The 17,762-nt window shown below is 39.7% G+C and overlaps 1 protein-coding gene across 1 annotated transcript; it reads right to left on the bottom strand.

The window, feature by feature from the left end:
• Window positions 1–5,153: 5,153 nt before the first annotated feature.
• On the bottom strand, window positions 5,154–11,803 carry LOC119891579 (actin, non-muscle 6.2). Its single transcript, XM_038703345.1, has 9 exons — window positions 11,648–11,803; window positions 10,057–10,181; window positions 9,832–9,960; window positions 9,177–9,287; window positions 8,768–8,852; window positions 7,775–7,936; window positions 7,454–7,645; window positions 6,830–7,011; window positions 5,154–6,325 (listed from the first exon to the last, which is right to left on the bottom strand). The coding sequence occupies exons 2-9, from the start codon at window positions 10,177–10,179 to the stop codon at window positions 6,182–6,184; spliced, it is 1,128 nt and encodes a 375-aa protein (XP_038559273.1). The 5' UTR covers window positions 10,180–10,181; window positions 11,648–11,803; the 3' UTR covers window positions 5,154–6,181.
• Between the last annotated feature and the right edge of the window lie 5,959 nt (window positions 11,804–17,762).

Genomic DNA, 17,762 nt, shown 5'->3' with positions numbered 1-17,762 from the left:
GGAACTTATTAATCAAGTCGACGCATCAAGCTGTTCCATTTTATGAGGAAGTGTTTCATGTAAACGCCTCGTCGACAGGTTTCATTTGGTTTCAATAACTGAACTTTTAAAGAAGCAGAGATTTCATTGTGATATTTTACAGTGTGTTTTTTCAGCGATGTGATGTATACCATGGCCACCCATAGGAATAATTTACTCGGGGGACGCTGGGGACGCTGGACACGTCCCCCTCACATTTGTAAAAAAACATAATGAAAAATTTCTTGCAAAAAGAAATGTTACATAACAGATGAAAATGCTTTGAGAAAGTTTGATTTGCACAATAAAAGTTTTGATGCAATATAAATGAAGAAGAAAAAAACGTGCATTGTTCAAACAAACTGCTGATTACTGGATAATATTCCATTATATTTTATATTTTGAATTGTCACCTAATTTGGCATACTTTGAATAGCCAAATTAAGTGTTTAATGCTCAAAGGTCCTCATGTATTTCAACAAAAATATTTCTTCAAAATAGTGTTAAATTATCTTCTCGTCTTGTTCTCATGAACCCAATATTGTGCATTATCACGTCTGGGGAGCTCAGTGTATCGTCCCATCCCTAATCTGAGTCCTTATGTCCCCAACACTTTTCAACACAATGTGATGCCCTTGTGGCTACAATAACAGACAGCAGCTTAGTAAAGAAAGTCTTCAGCTGAAGCTCTGCTCGCTCATTAGAGATGATCTTTCTTTTCTTTTGAATATGAGAAAGAACATGATGTTTGTGATGGAAGTGAAATGAAATGTTTAGATGTCATTCACCCTGTTTTCTCTGCAAATCACAAATATAACGAGCCACTCACGGGCCATATCACTTTTTCATTTTTCATAAAATATCACGCCAGGCAGTGAAAAACAAATGTATAACTGATAATGTTGACTTGCAGCAGACTTAATTCTCTTTAAAATAAGATGTATCTTATTCTCAGAGAACATGGGACAGATTCTGAATGTGCAGAAAGTTTTTAACATTAACAGAAAACCTGCTGAAACATAGGTGACAAACCAATGATCTATACATTTAGTAACCACACAATGTTCCGTTTTCTTGACATTCTTCTGCCAAGTCTTCCTCTTCAGATATCTGGGCAAATCAATGAACCACAACTACATATATATATATTTTTTTAAATGTAAATATATGTGCACATATATGTGTAGGCTATATATTTCTTTTTAGACATTTTCCCCAGAGTTTTCATATTTTTATGTTAAATATATTAGATACACCATAGTTTGGTGTACTTAAAAATAGTATATTATTACATATACATATTTCAATTTACCCTACAGAATCCTTCTGTGTTGTTTGTTTTTAATCATATATATCCTGATTTGATTTGATATCTTGGCGATGGGGATTTAAATGTGGATCTTTCTTAACTCATCTCTGTCTGCTTGAGTCATCAGTGGTCTCATTCAGCAATGTGAATGAATGTGAAGATCAAAAGTGTGAGTAATTTATGTACAATTTTTCAATATGTGCTTGAAAGTCGAATAATTGATTTTTTTGTTTTTGTTTTTTTGTTCCGTATTGACTGATTTTTACAGTAAGAATATTTGTCTTTGTACGTGTTTGTTTGATTTGATTTCTTTTTTCTGGAGTTTTTTCTTTGTTTTTCTTGTTACATTTTCAAATCCACAATCAGTTAAAAGTACACTGTTGTTCCTGAAAATAAACTGAACTAAATATAAAACTTAACTTACCAGGATTCTGTTTCCTGTATCTTTTGTGAGCTTCTCCTCAGTCCTGAAGCCTCGTAGAGGTCAAACCAACACACAAACTGAGTCAACAGGCTGCTATAAGTTTTTCTTTATCATCGGACTCTTATAGCAACTGACATCTGTCTTATGATTAAAGATTTAAACACCATCATCCTTGACAAAATGTTCAATGGTACAATTTACAGTTCAATTTTGAAGACCTTGAACTTAGAGAGGTATTTAACTCTTTTTAATTTTACTTTATTTATCAGCCAGTGATAGTTACTACTTAGGTTACAGATTAAATTTCAAGATCATGAATGACACATTGCTATAGATTGACCTGTATAATGTATAAGAAAGTATTTTTTTGATAATACTTACCTATTTTACTTGACTAAAGTTTTGCATTCAGGACTTGTACTTGAGTAGCCCATGTATGTAGTATAATAGTCTTTATGTTCAACACTTGGAGGTGCATTTGACAAATGACTTGAGCTATATACATAAAGTTCGATTGATTGATTACCAGTAATGCAATTCCAAATATTACTACATGTCAGATACTAAAATCATTCATAAGGTGTCTCTGTTTTTGTCACTACCTGTATGATCACAATCATGACCTTTCAGTTGATGGTTGGTTTCCCTATTTGTGTTTCACTGTTGTGTCCAGCAGGTGGAGCTCTACCATCAACAACTGAAGTTAGTTTGAACCACCCTGTGTAACCAAAGGTGAAGGCAAAGAAACCCTTCAAGATATGTTTTAATAGAGAAAAAGTGTTTCCCTGTGATTATAAATTATATATATATATATATATTATATAAGTTTTTTTGGATTTTCAAAGTACATGGAATTGCACCTTTCAAGTTTCTTGAATATGTCAAAGAATGTTGATGCTAAAACCTCCTGATGGCTGTACAGTTTCTTCTAGTATTCCTACTGCTATCAGCTTAAATAACTAATATTGATACATTTAAACAGGTGAAAATAGAGCTGTCCTCTTAGGCAAAGCTCTTTACTTTCAGCTGACAAGTATAATAATAAGATCAACCTGAGCCTGCAGCTGGGGAGGGTCCCAGTGCTCTGGAAGACTTCATGTCTCATCCCGGTTCCCAAGAAAAAACACCCCAGGGAGCCAGGTGACTTCAGACCAGTGGCAGTGACATCACACATCATGAAGACCTTTGAACGGCTGCTGCTACATGTCCTCAGACCCCAGGTTCACCATGCACAAGATCCACTGCAGTTTGGATACCAGGAGAAGGTGGGCGTGGAGGATGCCATCCTCTATCTAAGACTTGGTGCAGGACCAACCATCTGCAGCTGAACACCTCCAAGACCAAGGAGATGGTGGTGGACTTCAGAAGGAAGAAACCACACCTCCAACCTGTGTCCATCGAGGGGGTCGATGTGGAGGTGGTCAGGACTTACAAATATCTGGGGCTGCAGCTGGATGACAAGCTGGACTGGACAGCAAATATGGACACTCTCCACAGGAAAGGGCAGAGCCGTCTGTACTTCCTGAGAAGGCTGGGGTCCTTCAACATCTGCAAAAAACTGCTGCAGATGTTCTACCAGTCTGTGGTGGCCAGCGTCCTCTTCTATGCTGTAGTTTGCTGGGGAGGAAGCAGCAAGAAGATAGACGCCGGTCGACTGGACAGACTGGTGAGGAGAGCTGGCTCAGTGGTGGGCTCAGACCTGGACTCTCTAGTGACAGTGGCAGAAAGAAAGACCCTGGACAAACTGCTGTCCATACTGGACAACGCCCGCCACCCTCTGCACAACACCTGCATCGGGCAGAGGAGTGTGTTCAGTGGCAGACTGCTGTCCCAGCCCAGCTCCACCAACAGACTTAAAAACTCTTTCGTCCCCATCGGACTGTACAACAGCTCCTAGTCATGGCAGGGAGGACTATAGACAAAAGAACAATTTCTACCTCCATCTGCACTGTTTACTGTGGCTACTGTGTTATAAGTTATTTTAATTTTACTTCTATTTTAATATAGGTTTAATGTATATTTAATTGCATGTATGTTTCGTATGCTATCTACAGATCAATATGCTAATGTCAGAGGCGATTATGTGTGTTTTTGAAACAGACAAAGAATTCTTACACATAATTTTTGGGGAGCATCATATAATCAGCCCTGCATTCAGGAACTGGGTATAGTCCGCAAAGTTATTATTTTATTTGTTGTATATGTGTGTATCTACATTAAATAATATAATTACTTTTACTAATATTTAATAATAAAAAATGTAATATAACTTAAAGTTAAATTCACCTCAGGGCCCACTCTAAATATAAATTTAGATCCAATTACCTAATTTAGTCTCATTAAAATATGCTAAACTATCAATTTGGAACTCTGATTAATAATAAAATTAATAATGCTAACCAATATTACCATCAATATATAGTAGGTTGAAGGATTGCGTGTGGTTGTGTTTAAGGCCGAATAAAAATATATGCATGTGATCTGTGTAACGGTGCAAAGTTAAAAGGAGTCAGCACGCAATGACGGTCTATGTGAAGCATAAAATTACTAACATTTAAGCGTTGGCAGAGAACTACAGCAACACAATAACCTCACATTAAACGATCACAGCAATAAACCTCACTGAAAAACCATCACTGCATATACATTGTCCTGTACAACAGTCCTGTGCTTAGCCAAGTAACATTACAGTTAGTGGAGAGCGGGTTGTGTTGTCCCACTGTCAAACACTTACTGGGCAACGTACATCACAGTGGTTTTACTGTCATAGCAAAAGAAAAAAAAGATTGGCCGCATATTTTTGTATTAAATACTCTTAATATTTTACGTCATTGCAGTTTTAGACTGTTGAATAGAGCGCGTATTTTTTTACTGCCAGAGCTTTTGAAACTCCGCCTGTGATTGCTTAGTGCTCGTTGCCTCTAGGCATAGATTGAATATTTTCTGATGTTGGATTTTACTTTTAATGTAATGTTTGCATTTCCTTCTCCACAACATGAAGTTAGTTCCCACAGAGGCAGAAACACCGAACGGGGATGCAGCTTTCAAAAAAACCAATATATAACCCCTATAAGGTTGCTCCATGACTCAAAAAGAATACATGAGAGCTGTTGGTGCTTTGTATACTTTATGCATTTAGTGTGTACATTTGTCCGTATGTTTACTACCTTTTTTAAAGCAACCTCACAGGCAGTGAGTGTACAGGGTTTAATCAAGTTAACCATAACCTCCGATAGCATCCGCCAAGACAGTTTCCACTCCAACAATTGCACATTTGTTCAACACTAAAAGAAAACTTTGACTTGTTTCTTCAGTGTTACTTATATTCACTAAACTAAACCAGATTTTACTGAACAGTATTCTGTTATGGAATAACAGGTTGTGTACAGATATGCCACAAGAGGAGGTTAATGGAATTTATTTGTGGTACAAGCTTTTAACAAGAATTCACAATAATAGCTCTTAAAGCTGTACAAAACACTGTCACAGATGCAAAATATGTAGTCAAGACAACGTTATTTCTGGTGTAGGATCTGTAATTTAGTGAAAAGTCCTCATGACCTGCATAACGTGAACTCATGTGGACTGATCAATATTCCAGGTCCTAGCACGGCCATGTAAACTACAGCGTGGAACTGTAGTTCCAACGCACCAGCTCAGGTGGTAGATTGTCTTTAAACAAAGAGAAGTAAATATACAGAAAAAGGGAAGTTTCAAGAGAATTAGATCTAACATTTGACCAAACAGCATCAAATTTTGGGGGGGAATTTGTTCCCCCTTGTGGACATTGCCTACCCGTGTGTCTAGAGCACCCATTTTGAGATTTTGAATCGTTTGTCATCCAAGAGGGGCTTCATTTGGTTATTTTAAAATAATCTTGACATTTTGAAAGACAATCCAGGTCTTTGAGCAGCACAGAAAAATTCCTTTCACCTCCATTTTAAAATGGCACAGAGGCAGAAATCTTGGACACAGCTAAGAACGTAACAGAATCTGTCTGCATGGATCAATAACACTACAGAGAAGTGAGTCAATCTGTTGTGATTTGGGTAAACTGACTTTGCATTCTGAGCAACACATGCAGGGAGCTTAACCCTCAGCACAATGCCAGCATCCCACTCACTGAGTGAGGATGCACACGAACTGATTGGTCCAGCTCTCTATCAAAAAACATATAAAGCCCTTGTCTTTATGAATTATCACACTTTGTATAACTTATTTGCATGTTGTTTCGATCCAAGCAACATCTAAGCATCGCTTTTGTTCAGCAAGTTGCTGGGGTCATTTGAATAATCTTGTGTGTGGCATCTCACATCTTTTAGTCTGTTCACACAACAACCAGACACATTTCTAGTTGGATGAACAGTTGAAAAGCATTTTAACGTCCCCACTGGGGCAGGAGGAGGAGGAGGACGACAATGTGGGGCTTTCTAGAAGCACTTGCGGTGGACGATGGAGGGGCCGGACTCATCATACTCCTGCTTGCTGATCCACATCTGCTGGAAAGTGGAGAGGGAGGCCAGGATGGAGCCGCCGATCCAGACGGAGTACTTCCTCTCAGGGGGAGCGATGATCTGGAGGTGAGGAAAGAAAAGGGAGGTGTGACCAAAAACAAAAGATCAAGAACTGCAATTATTTCAAACCCAAATTCATACTACATCTGAATTCTGCAGCAATGTTTTGCAGTTGATTTTAATACTAACAGGAAATGAAGCAAAACTAATGTCAGCTGTTGCAAATATCCAATCCATTTTGATTTTAGGCAGCTTTGTGCAATGCATCATGGTACCATGTGTCCAAAAGCAAAAAAAAAATATTCCAATAGAGATTTAAGTTTAAGCAACTGATAATGTAGCATTAAACTGTATATTCAGAAGTGTCAGTTCTGAAGGTTTACAGGTCAAACTCCCTACAAAAGATCAAAGACAAGTTTGTCCACTGGGGGCACTACAACTATAAAGACAGTCAGGAGACAAATAGGTTTTATTATGGTTCTACTAAACCATTTCCAGAAAAATGGGATTCAATTTGTCCCAAATGAAAAAAAAAAAAAAATAATAATAATAATTTAGCTGTACCTTGATTTTCATGGTGGGTGGGGCCAGAGCAGTGATCTCCTTCTGCATGCGGTCAGCGATGCCGGGGTACATGGTGGTGCCGCCGGACAGCACAGTGTTGGCGTACAGGTCCTTACGGATGTCCACGTCGCACTTCATGATGCTGTTGTAGGTCGTCTCGTGGATGCCAGCTGACTCCATTCCTGAACACACGGATGAAACAAGTTTTAGTGTTTGATTCAACTGTAATGTTCTTTTCTAGCACACAAGACCAGAAACTGCTCTGAAGAACCATGATGATGCCCTGAAGACTGCAGAAAATAGACTCAGAAACTCTGTACAAGAGATTTGATCAAAATAACCTTAACTGCACAGCCTAAAACAAAGTTTATCTCATGAATACATTTTGTATGAATTCAAATTACAATAAACTAGAATAAAAGTTACTTAAAAATCACCCTGACAAAAATAAAAATAATTCAATAGCAGAGAGAGACAAGGCGGCAGCCAAGTCCAGACCGCATTCTGGCAATATGATAATATATCCATGTAGAAATTGTGGTAAAGTGTCAAGTTCGCACAGCCCCAGTCAGTGTTTGTTTCAAAAGATTTGCTTTAGTGATACCGTTAACGCTCATTACCCACCGATGAATGAAGGCTGGAAGAGAGTCTCGGGGCAGCGGAACCTCTCGTTGCCGATGGTGATGACCTGTCCGTCAGGAAGCTCGTAGCTCTTCTCCAGGGTGGAAGAGGAAGCTGCCGTCTGCATCTCCTGCTCGAAGTCCAGAGCCACGTAGCAGAGCTTCTCCTTAATGTCACGCACGATCTCACGCTCAGCTGGTGAGGGTTGAAATGATTGCGTTACAATATGACAAAGTTAAATATTCAGAAATATTACAGCCTGCAGCCGTTCAGGAGTTTGTGTTAAGTTGGGCCTATACTGTTTATTTTAGGTAAAACTCGTACCGGTGGTGGTGAAGCTGTAGCCTCTCTCAGTGAGGATCTTCATCAGATAGTCAGTCAGATCTCTGCCAGCCAGGTCCAGACGGAGGATGGCGTGAGGCAGAGCGTAACCCTCGTAGATGGGCACAGTGTGGCTGACACCGTCACCGGAGTCCATCACAATACCTGCAAGACAAAATAAAATTTTATTAATTAAAATGAAATCTGCAAGCAGCATTGGGCGGGCCCTCGCACGTTCAGCGCATCGGGGTGTGAGCTCTGCCAGTGCGGCTGTGAATCTGCTACATGCGTCGGACGCTGCATGAAAGGTGTTATGTCACTTCCTGTGTCCCCTTTGTGGCGATACATAGCACTTGGCGCTATTACTAGAAATTAATATTGGCTTGTAGATGTGTTTGGGGTGGGCAGTTTTGTTCAGATGTGAGCATGTACACTGAAGTTACAACTTCCTGTGTCAAGACAAAGAGTTGATCTTTGACACCACGGACACACCCATTGACGAAAACTCAGAAAGCACTTATCGTCAATGCCTTTAGAAGTCACAGCAGAAATTTGAAGTTGGTCGGACTAAATCCCTAGGAGGAGTTCGTTAAAGTACAGAGGGTGCAAGTCATCCAAAAATTGCCGTAAAATTCAAAATGGCCGACTTCCTGTTGAGTTTAGGGTATGGGTTCTTGGCTTTTTTGTGCGTCTTGATAGGATCCATGTCCTCAGAAAATTTTGTGCACGTAGGTTGAACGCGCCCGAGAGGCTAGCACGGTTCGTGCTTGGGCCCCAATTACAAAAAAGAAAAACTTGGTGGTCATTCTGACCGTGGTTCAACATCATGGCCATTATTGAAATGTCTTAAGAGCCACTACATGGGGCAACATGACTAGACAACTAAGGAAATAATTTTTTTTTTTCCCCCTTCAAAGCAGAAAGTCTGTCAAAAGCCAATTTGTGGCAAATTCAGTGCAACAGCTCAGAGATTTGTGGTCATGTCTGACTTCTCACCTGTGGTACGACCGGAGGCGTACAGTGACAGGACGGCCTGGATGCCCACATACATGGCAGGACAGTTGAAGGTCTCAAACATGATCTGGAACAAAGAGAAAGATGAAGTGTCACTGGAATCCATAACATCTGAAGACCTACCAACTAAAACCCTGCAGCTCGTTTCTACTCGCCCTTCCCTTTTTCATAAAAGGAGCTGTATTACAAGTTAGAATTCTGACTACAGAAATTAGCGTACATAAAGTACAGATGTTAATGTCTCAGTCCAGAGAGGCTGATCAGTTAAAGTAGGGCAGTATGCCTTTCTGCAGTGGACTGAGTCTTCTTTCTTCTATTCCTTAAACTCACTGCAGTAAGATCATTGTCAAAACAAACGTGTAGATTCTGAGCATTTGTTCCAAACACCCACCTGCGTCATCTTCTCCCTGTTGGCCTTGGGGTTGAGAGGAGCCTCGGTCAGCAGGACTGGATGCTCCTCAGGAGCAACACGGAGTTCGTTGTAGAAGGTGTGATGCCAAATCTGCAGCAAAGGACAGCTGTTAGTTCAACTAATTAGCAAAAATACATGTTGGGGTCAAGCTTTTAATTTGGATATTTTCAGTAGTGGAAAGTAGGTAGAATTTCTAAGTGTAGGCATTTCCAGTAAATGCTATACTGCATTTCTCCACTGCAATTTACTGGGCTCTATATTCCACTCCATCCGTTGGACAGCTGCAACTACTTTGATCAATTCAACTTCCAAATACATTGAGTAGTAGCAGTTATAGATTAACATGTACTTACGTACTGCTGGTAGCTTAAAGTGTAGTAACAAATCGTCAAGAACTTTCCATGGTTGGTTCAGCATTTATACTTACACACGTAGATTTGTCTGCCATTTCATGATTAAATGTAAATACCGTAATACTAGTATAGTACTGCTAACTCTTGACAAGTTCTTGGCAATTTGTTATTAAACATTAACAGTTTGAGTCACAGTTCTCAGGCTGCTTTCTGATTAAAATGCATGCTTATTAAGCGCCTGGTGTGCAACCATGTCATAATGTGCTGAGTGACGTCTTCACCTTCTCCATGTCGTCCCAGTTGGTCACGATGCCGTGCTCGATGGGGTACTTCAGGGTCAGGATGCCTCTCTTGCTCTGGGCCTCGTCTCCCACGTAGCTGTCCTTCTGTCCCATTCCCACCATCACACCCTGCACACATACAGAAACACACCTTTACAGTCACATGTTACACTGCATTGTCGGTGTTGGAGATGCACAGGTGAGGTTCATGCATGGTGTCTGTACCTGGTGTCTGGGGCGGCCGACGATGGACGGGAAGACGGCGCGGGGGGCGTCGTCTCCGGCAAAACCGGCCTTGCACATGCCGGAGCCGTTGTCAACAACGAGAGCAGAGACCTCGTCTTCCATTTCTGAAAGAACACATTTAGATTATTTCTCTCCCAAACAAACCCTGAGTAGAGTCGCCCTTCTTCCTTGTAGTACTTGCCATTTGTGTTGTTTCTGTCATTAATGTTTTGCAATTATAAATCTGCATACCAAAGTACAATATTTAATCATAATTGAAACAAATCTAAAACTGTAAATGTTAGAAATTTAAAGAAAAGTGTCAGAAACAGGATGTGAGGCTGTGCAACTTTCTGTAACCTCCCATCTCAGACGTTGTGCAACACTTCCTTTGAAGTGATGACACCTTTCAGTGTGAAGACAGCCTTGTTGTTACAGAAGCTCGTCACGCTGAAGCTCCCTGATGAGTTTGACGTGAAGATGAACTCTGCATGTTCCTGTTCTGTTTATCTTAATGCTAATTTACTCTGAGTCAGAACTGAAACTAGTCTTACTATGTACAATCTTATGTGTTTTCACCCCTGCAGCCCACACTGGGTAAGTGTAAAAACCACTCCTGTTTAGGAAGCTCTACAGACCATCTCTCTACGCGGTGCAACATGCATTTAAAAGACAACGTTTTAATGGTTGAACTGCACCCTTTTTAAAATACAGTGCGAGATGAGTCAAGTTAGCAGCAGCTTCTGTCTGAGAGAGACAAGTTACTCAAGCTTTAAGAGGAAGGTGGTTTTATTTTGTTGAGGTCTGAAACAGGAAGTGTTTGAAGGGGAGCAGCCCTTCCCCCAGGGCATCCTTTTTAACACTCTAAATAAGTGAACTGAAACTACAATAAAAGTGTCTGTTAGAATTTGTTTTAGACTTAACTTGCATTAGATTTTACTCAATTAAGTCTTTGTTTATAAAGTTCTTGCTGTAGTTTCTTGACGCACTACAGAATATTTCCTCATTTAACTTGCCCACACAAAGTGACTTCACAAGATAAAATGTGATTACTTCCTTAATTTTAATCATTTTCTTTTGCATATTTTGTTACATACATAGTTTGTATAATACTAAGTTAATTTACCAGAACCTCTGCTGCTCCTCCCTGTTAACATAACGGATTTATTCTCTTTTCTCCTTGAGTTAACATCGTCATACTTGTAGAAGTCTTGTCATATTTTCCCCCACACACGATTATCTCAACTAACCGTTCAAGGACTGCGACCGTTTGTGACTAGATACCTTATAAGAAAGAGATTATTCTTCGGGATATTCAATCTTTGCATCAAACCCCTGAAAACTAACCGTAACAACTTCACATGTTGTTTCCTGCATCACGTTAGACCCGGTTTCTTTTTCAAAAGGCTGTAAAACTCTGACACAGATGCGTTTCTAAAGCAAAAAGAAAAGCTCCACCATCCTGTCAACACCCGCCTGCCACACATCCGAAGAGTTCAGCCGGATCAATAAATCCGTGTACTTTCTTAAACTCCGCTGTCGGTCAGCTTTGTGAGATAAAACAGCTTGAAAACACGCTGCTGGTTCTTACCTGTGCAGGTGAGTCTCCGGTGTCTGTGGGTGAAGTCTTGAAGTGTCTCTCTGCCCGGCTGTGCTCGGTGAATGCAGTTTCAGGAGCCGAACCGCACCGGTTTTATTCGCGCTCGCGGTACCGCTGGCGTTGTCCATAAAAGGTAAGGATGTCTCAGCTGGCGCTCTCATTGGTCCAGGTGAGCAGGTTTCGTCTGCTTCTCCCAGCTCGCGTCCTGATTGGCTAGAAAAGGCATCTGTCACGAGGGACAGGACGGACGTAAACCAAATAAAAGATCATGAAGTTGAGCTTTCAGTCGGAGCATGAGAGTTTTGATTGGCCCGTTAGACTGGAAGGTTAAGTGCTTAAGTTTGTGCATTTTATATGTGTTCATTCTTCACTGGCCCCGGGAGCTTCTGTTCTCAAGTTATCAGCCTGTAAAGCATGGCAGTTCTCCTTTATAGTAATATCAATATTCATAGTATTTATCAATATTTCCATGTTTTGGGAGATGTGTGTTATTTGTAACATGGTTGTATTGAAATAAATAGTGTTTTGAAGAAAAACTCCCAGTGAATATCAACATGTAAACAGTAAACATGGACACAGTTGTACAATAATGGTTTTATTTTATTTATTTTTTTCACCACATTTACAGTTACAGTTGTAGACCACTAGAAGTTATTCAGTCGCATCATAAGCTGCAGGATGATTTTGATGTTATCAGCATTTAAAATATAGATTCTCTACCATTTGAGGGTAAAAATCTCATATTTTCCTTTATTGCAGCTCCATTTACTCTGTAATGGTAACATAAATAGGTACATTTATAAGAAATTTCTATTCCTTAGCTTCTGACTTTTTTCATTTTGAGTTATTCCTGTTTCACTTTGGATATGTTATTTTAGGTGTTTTTTCTTCTGGAAATATGGGGAAGATAACTGGTAGTTTCCAAGAAGAGAAGTGGCAATAATCCAAAAAGTTAAAGCATTATCAGCAAAATGTAATTGCAGTATTAAAAGTAAAAGTACTCATATCCTTGTCAGTGTTTTACTGTTACATATAATATTTTATTTTCTACTGATGCATTTAAAAAAAAAATAGGGTAACTAGCTGTGAATTAAACATAGTAAAAATGTGAAATATTTCCTGCTAAATTTAGTTGAATAAATATGTAGCAGAAAATGCAAATACTCAAGTAATTGAAAATTATACATTTCTTGAATAGTAATATTTACAGTACCTTCCACCACATCTAAACTACTGAAGCCCACCAGGGCCCTCATCATGCCAGCTGATTAATTGTTGCATTCATTTCAAAATATATTCACACAGTGAATCTGGAGCTCTGGGGCCCGGTGGCAGTTGCCCAATTTTCTCAGCTGATAATCCGGCCTTGATAGAAGAGCTTGTCACCACATCCAATGCCAAACTGTCAAATAACTTACGAAAACTGTGACAATCTGTCAGTCAGGGGCCAGGGAGAGGTGATATGCGGATTGACGTGCAGTCAGGCTCGGGGTCACTGTAATAACACGGTCAGCATCTTAAACAACAAGGTCACCAAGACGCAAAGACTCTGTAAGCTACTCTTTCATCTCGTAGCCCCGTTAGCTTGAATTAGCTCCTGCATGGCAGCATTAATAATAAATAAGCTGTCTCCTTAATCATCCTTTATTTGCAACAACATTTACTTTCTCTCATTGTTAAGTTACTTGATACAACAAAAAATTCCTTTTTTAAAAGCATTTTATCCTCTGCCTTTTACCTTTGATAAATATATAAATTACAGCCATGTAAGTGTCTGAAATCCTAATTTATTGCTCACTATAATGAATGTTTGTCATGTTGGAAACAGTAAAGAAGTGGGCGGTGAGATTTCACTCACAACAATAGTGTTTTTTAAATTTTACTTTAAATCTCTCGGAGTCGTGTTTGTCAGGTTCTTCATTCTGCCGGCTGTGATGTTATCTGATGTTAAAACAAAAGGCTGAAAACAGAAACTTCAGTGTCAGTCGTTGTAGTTTCGTTTTTCAAGCTGCAAGTAAATCCTTCAAATCAGGATAAACAGCACGAGAAGTTTCGTTGCAGGCGATGAAGAGCTTCCTGTTGATGCCAACATTGATTTTATTTGAAAAGGTTCGAGTCCATCTTAGGACTTTTGGTGTGAGCCACTTCCTGTCCTCTCTCTATTGTGATATCTTCAATAAAGGGATAAATAAGCCCAGTTTTTGAAATAATGAGTTTAACATTTGACAACTTTAGCATAAAATTAAGTTATTTCAGTTATATTTCTCAAACTAAGGGCCCGTGTCCACCAAAGTGTTTTTTTTTTTCAATTCATTCCAATTTTCAACTTTGGGAAAAACGCTGTGCCTCCAAAACGCACCCTAGCGCTTCCAGGTAGGCGTTTTCAGAACAACAGGTGGTGTTTTCAGCTGGCCAAAGACGCTTTGGTGGACACGGGGCCTCAGGTATGCAGGGTCTGACTTGAAAAATGTCAATTCATCTGAGAACTTCATCGTGCTCAGTGTGAACACGGTCTCAGTTTTCAGTTTCAGGTGTATCGAGTATTTTTTAGCAGAAAGGTGACAGTTGCAGTTCAGAGCAGCGGGTTAACTGTGGTCTGTTCCTCTACTGTATCCCCATCCTCTCAGCAGACCTCAGACCTTCATCCTGGCTCCCAACCTTTTGACCTCGTGACCCCTAACAAGTCACAGTTTAAGTGAGGAGTGATTTTCTCTTCTCATGTTCTTTGATTTAATTATTTAGAGAAGTACAACATGTTTAATATTGTCATTTCACTGCTGTTACGTCCACTACTCAGTGTATCCAACATCTGCAGAGTTATGAAGTGGGAGAAGATGTTTTGGGTGGCCCTGGAGACCAAACAACTGAAAATATCTGGTTCTTTGACACAAAGTCAAAGGTTCAAGAAGCCTGTGGACATAAAAACGGAAGGAGCGATGTCAACTACAGCTCTCAAGGTGCATTTCACTCACAAATATCCAGTCGCAGTGGTTGGAAGCTAAAGATTACACAAACTAATAACACAATCTGCAGTGTAAATTAAATCACTGCTGCTCTGCTCTCACTATATGTTTTTTTTTGTGGTTAAAGGTTAAAGATTTAAAAGAATTCGAGTTGTATGAAGAAGCGAACAAGCTACGATCACTACGGTGACACCTCACTTGTAAACCGTATAAGCCGTAAAACACTCCTCATGTGTAAAGGATTTCACTACTTAAGAGCTTTTCAAGAAATCTGTCCAGCAGATCCTGTAAAACCATTTCACGTGTTGAACATTTAGTCGACAAATGCCATTAAAATAAAGGTTGTAATCTAACAAAATGTTTAATCCAGTTTTACCACATTTGGGACACGCTGGCTGACGGGTTTTGAATCTGGCTCAGGACTTTTATCTATGACAGGTTTCTACTGTCGACGCCCCTCGTGTGAAAATCCAGCTTTGAGAATGGGGGCTCAGTTTTGCTCCAGAGGTCCTCTAACAGGTTGATTTGGCCCCTGGTGCTTCTTCCTTTTTTTCTCACTGTTGCCTCATCCAGTTTTCCTGTTGCTGATCACTCGTTTCTCATCTTTTTATGTCTCAATCAAGCTGCCCTCTTTTCCCTCTGCAGTTTTTGTTCTTCATCTCTTTTCATTCCTTGACTCAGGATCTGACTTCTCTTCTTGTCACATGTTCTTCTCGTTCTCTTTTACTGCTCTAATGATAGCATTTACACTGCAGTAAGGCAGCATTATTACCTATCTATGATAACTCACTGATGCTTTATAATGTGAGTCAGTCAGCCGCAGTGATACAGACTCAAAACAAAAAGTGAAAATTACTGACCAATAACTGTACTTTTACATGGCTTTATGATACAGAGGTGTTCCTGTTATTGTGTCCACACCCTGAACCTGCATGGACGTGTCTGCACATGTCACTTGCAGCCACTCGAATGCTCTTGTAAAGCTGTAGAAATGTTCTTCTATTTTTTTGCAGTCAAGAATCTCAAACTCTTTTCCTTTTTAACTTCTAACTCAAGCCAAACATAACGCAGGATTTCAGGGCGTTCACTGAGTCTGCTTTTCAGATTTCAGGGGGCGGGGCTAACGAGCTGTAAAATAGCCCTTTACGTATCAGACTGAAGCTTCTTCCCGTCTGTCCTTCTACGGACTTAACTGCTGCTGATATCTCACCATATGACACACCTGCTGCCTCAGAGGGGAAGTGAGATTCACTGAAGTTCTGCTAGAATTTACAGAACATGTCTGTTTATACTTTTATAGAAGATGTAGCAGAAGGATGCAGGCACCAGAACGTTTGCAGAAATAAGCTGATAAAATGTAAGCAGCAAAGATTCAGAACCCCCGATCTTTAAATGTCATGAGCTGGAGATGTAGATCTGCTCCTAGATGGGTTGAGGAATAATTTAATGATCTGGAGGAAAGACTAAGAGTATTTTGACTATTTGACTTTGCTTTCCTTTTATGGACCACCAAATAACACCTGCTGCAGGGGGTCCTGCTGCACACTTCTATTTTTACATTTACCTGAAAGATGCAGGTACCAGAGACTTAAAAAAACAAAACAATTACCTAACAAAATGAACCGTTAGCTTCTAAAATGATAAATCACATATTCATTTACCCTAGAACTGTTCTTAAAAACTATTTTTTAGATACTTTTTACTATTTTATGTTGCTTTCTTCTTCAGTTACATACATTTTAGATAAATATTGTACTTTTATGCCACTACATTTATCTTCCAGCTGGAGTTACTGTGCATATTAAGGTTGAAAACACAAAGAAAACTTTTTTACTAGTACTTCAGTCTTTTCACAGCGTGGTACTACTTTCTCTCAAGTAAAGGATCTTCTTCCAACGTTGAAAACACACAACGCCTAAATCATAATTATGTCGGAGTGGGAAAAACTGTGGGTATTTGGAGGCACTAAAAAGGGAGTGTACAGAATTTAACCCACCTAAAATTAAAATACAGCTCAACACTTTCAAGGATACAAAAAGTAACTTAGTCTTTCTAATCAAAGTAAATGCAGCTGAATACTGATGTGCAGGATTTGACTGCAGTGAAGCAACAGCATTGGTTTGTCTCAGCATGCTGGTTTAGAGGCCTGACCTGTGATCATTGCCCTGAAGTCAGGCAGCGCTGACATTGTCCACATTCTCCAGCTGGTTCGGGCCTGTTCAGAGAGCTGGGGGAGTGTCAGAGTACCAAACCACACACCACACCGTGAAACTGATTAACATGCAACAACACAAAGACCAAAAAAGGTGTCAACACAGGAGAAACATTCTGTCTGGGTGGAAATCCTCCATCTTGTGTGTCCTCTTTAAAAATCAAACTGCTGAAAATCAGCGTGCAGAGATTTGAAACTTGCAGCAAAGAGATTATCCATCATGCCGGCCTTGATCTTTGTTAAAGGTATAGTTTTGTTTTGTGGTAATGCCGAGGAGAATCAGTCTGAGAGTAAAGGACATGTTTCGGGTCTCTACAAGTTGATTTTCATGCTAATGAACTGAAACTAAAGGCTTTATAGAAGGAGAAACTCATTCGGAAATGTAAAATGTGTTTTTGTAAAATGGTGAGCAGCAAGTCTCTGTGTCTCTAAAGTCACAGCTTCTTATTCTCAGACTCTTGTTTCAGGTCAGTTAGAGGTCATTGAGGTTTTAGGGATTTGTCTCCTAGATACTGATAGTGAATCCAGCGTTTTGGGCGGCTTGGTTACATACAAAGTCAATGTAAAGACACAAATTCCTGCGAATTCGCTCCGGGCGGCGGACAACTCTCTTTTAAAAGTTGTTGTCTAACAAAATGGCATCACATTATAGTTATTTCGGCATCGGTTTGATCCGTTTATTGCAATTAAATCACAGCTAAGGGTTAACTTTGGGTTCATGTAGCTGTAGTATCCGCGGACTGTGTTTATTTGCTTAAAACACGTTGTGTGTTAAGACTCAGAATGTCCAGCGGTCAAACACGCGAGAGTAAAGCGAGGCAAACATTAAATTCGCTTTCAGTGTGAACACACCTTAAGTAAAAAAAAACTTTATTTATAAATCAAATTTTAAAACCTCTGTTTAAAAGTATATCATAGCTGCAACTACTGA

The sequence above is a fragment of the Micropterus salmoides genome, unplaced genomic scaffold, assembly GCF_014851395.1.
Source record: "Micropterus salmoides isolate LMB-PRFRI ecotype aquatic unplaced genomic scaffold, ASM1485139v1 Ms_hic_scaffold_7, whole genome shotgun sequence".
Lineage (NCBI taxonomy): Eukaryota > Metazoa > Chordata > Actinopteri > Centrarchiformes > Centrarchidae > Micropterus > Micropterus salmoides.
The sequence above is the reverse complement of the archived record's forward strand: the minus strand, read 5'-3'. Positions and strand labels throughout refer to the sequence as shown.

Excerpts from the sequence above, each read along its gene's own strand:
- LOC119891579 (XM_038703345.1), bottom strand. The coding sequence starts at position 10,179 with ATGGAAGACGAGGTCTCTGCTCTCGTTGTTGACAACGGCTCCGGCATG. Across the intron at positions 9,961-10,056 it reads TCGGCCGCCCCAGACACCAG|GGTGTGATGGTGGGAATGGG; the intron begins GTACAGACACCA and ends GTATGTGTGCAG. Across the intron at positions 7,012-7,453 it reads CTTCCAGCCTTCATTCATCG|GAATGGAGTCAGCTGGCATC; the intron begins GTGGGTAATGAG and ends CCGTGTGTTCAG.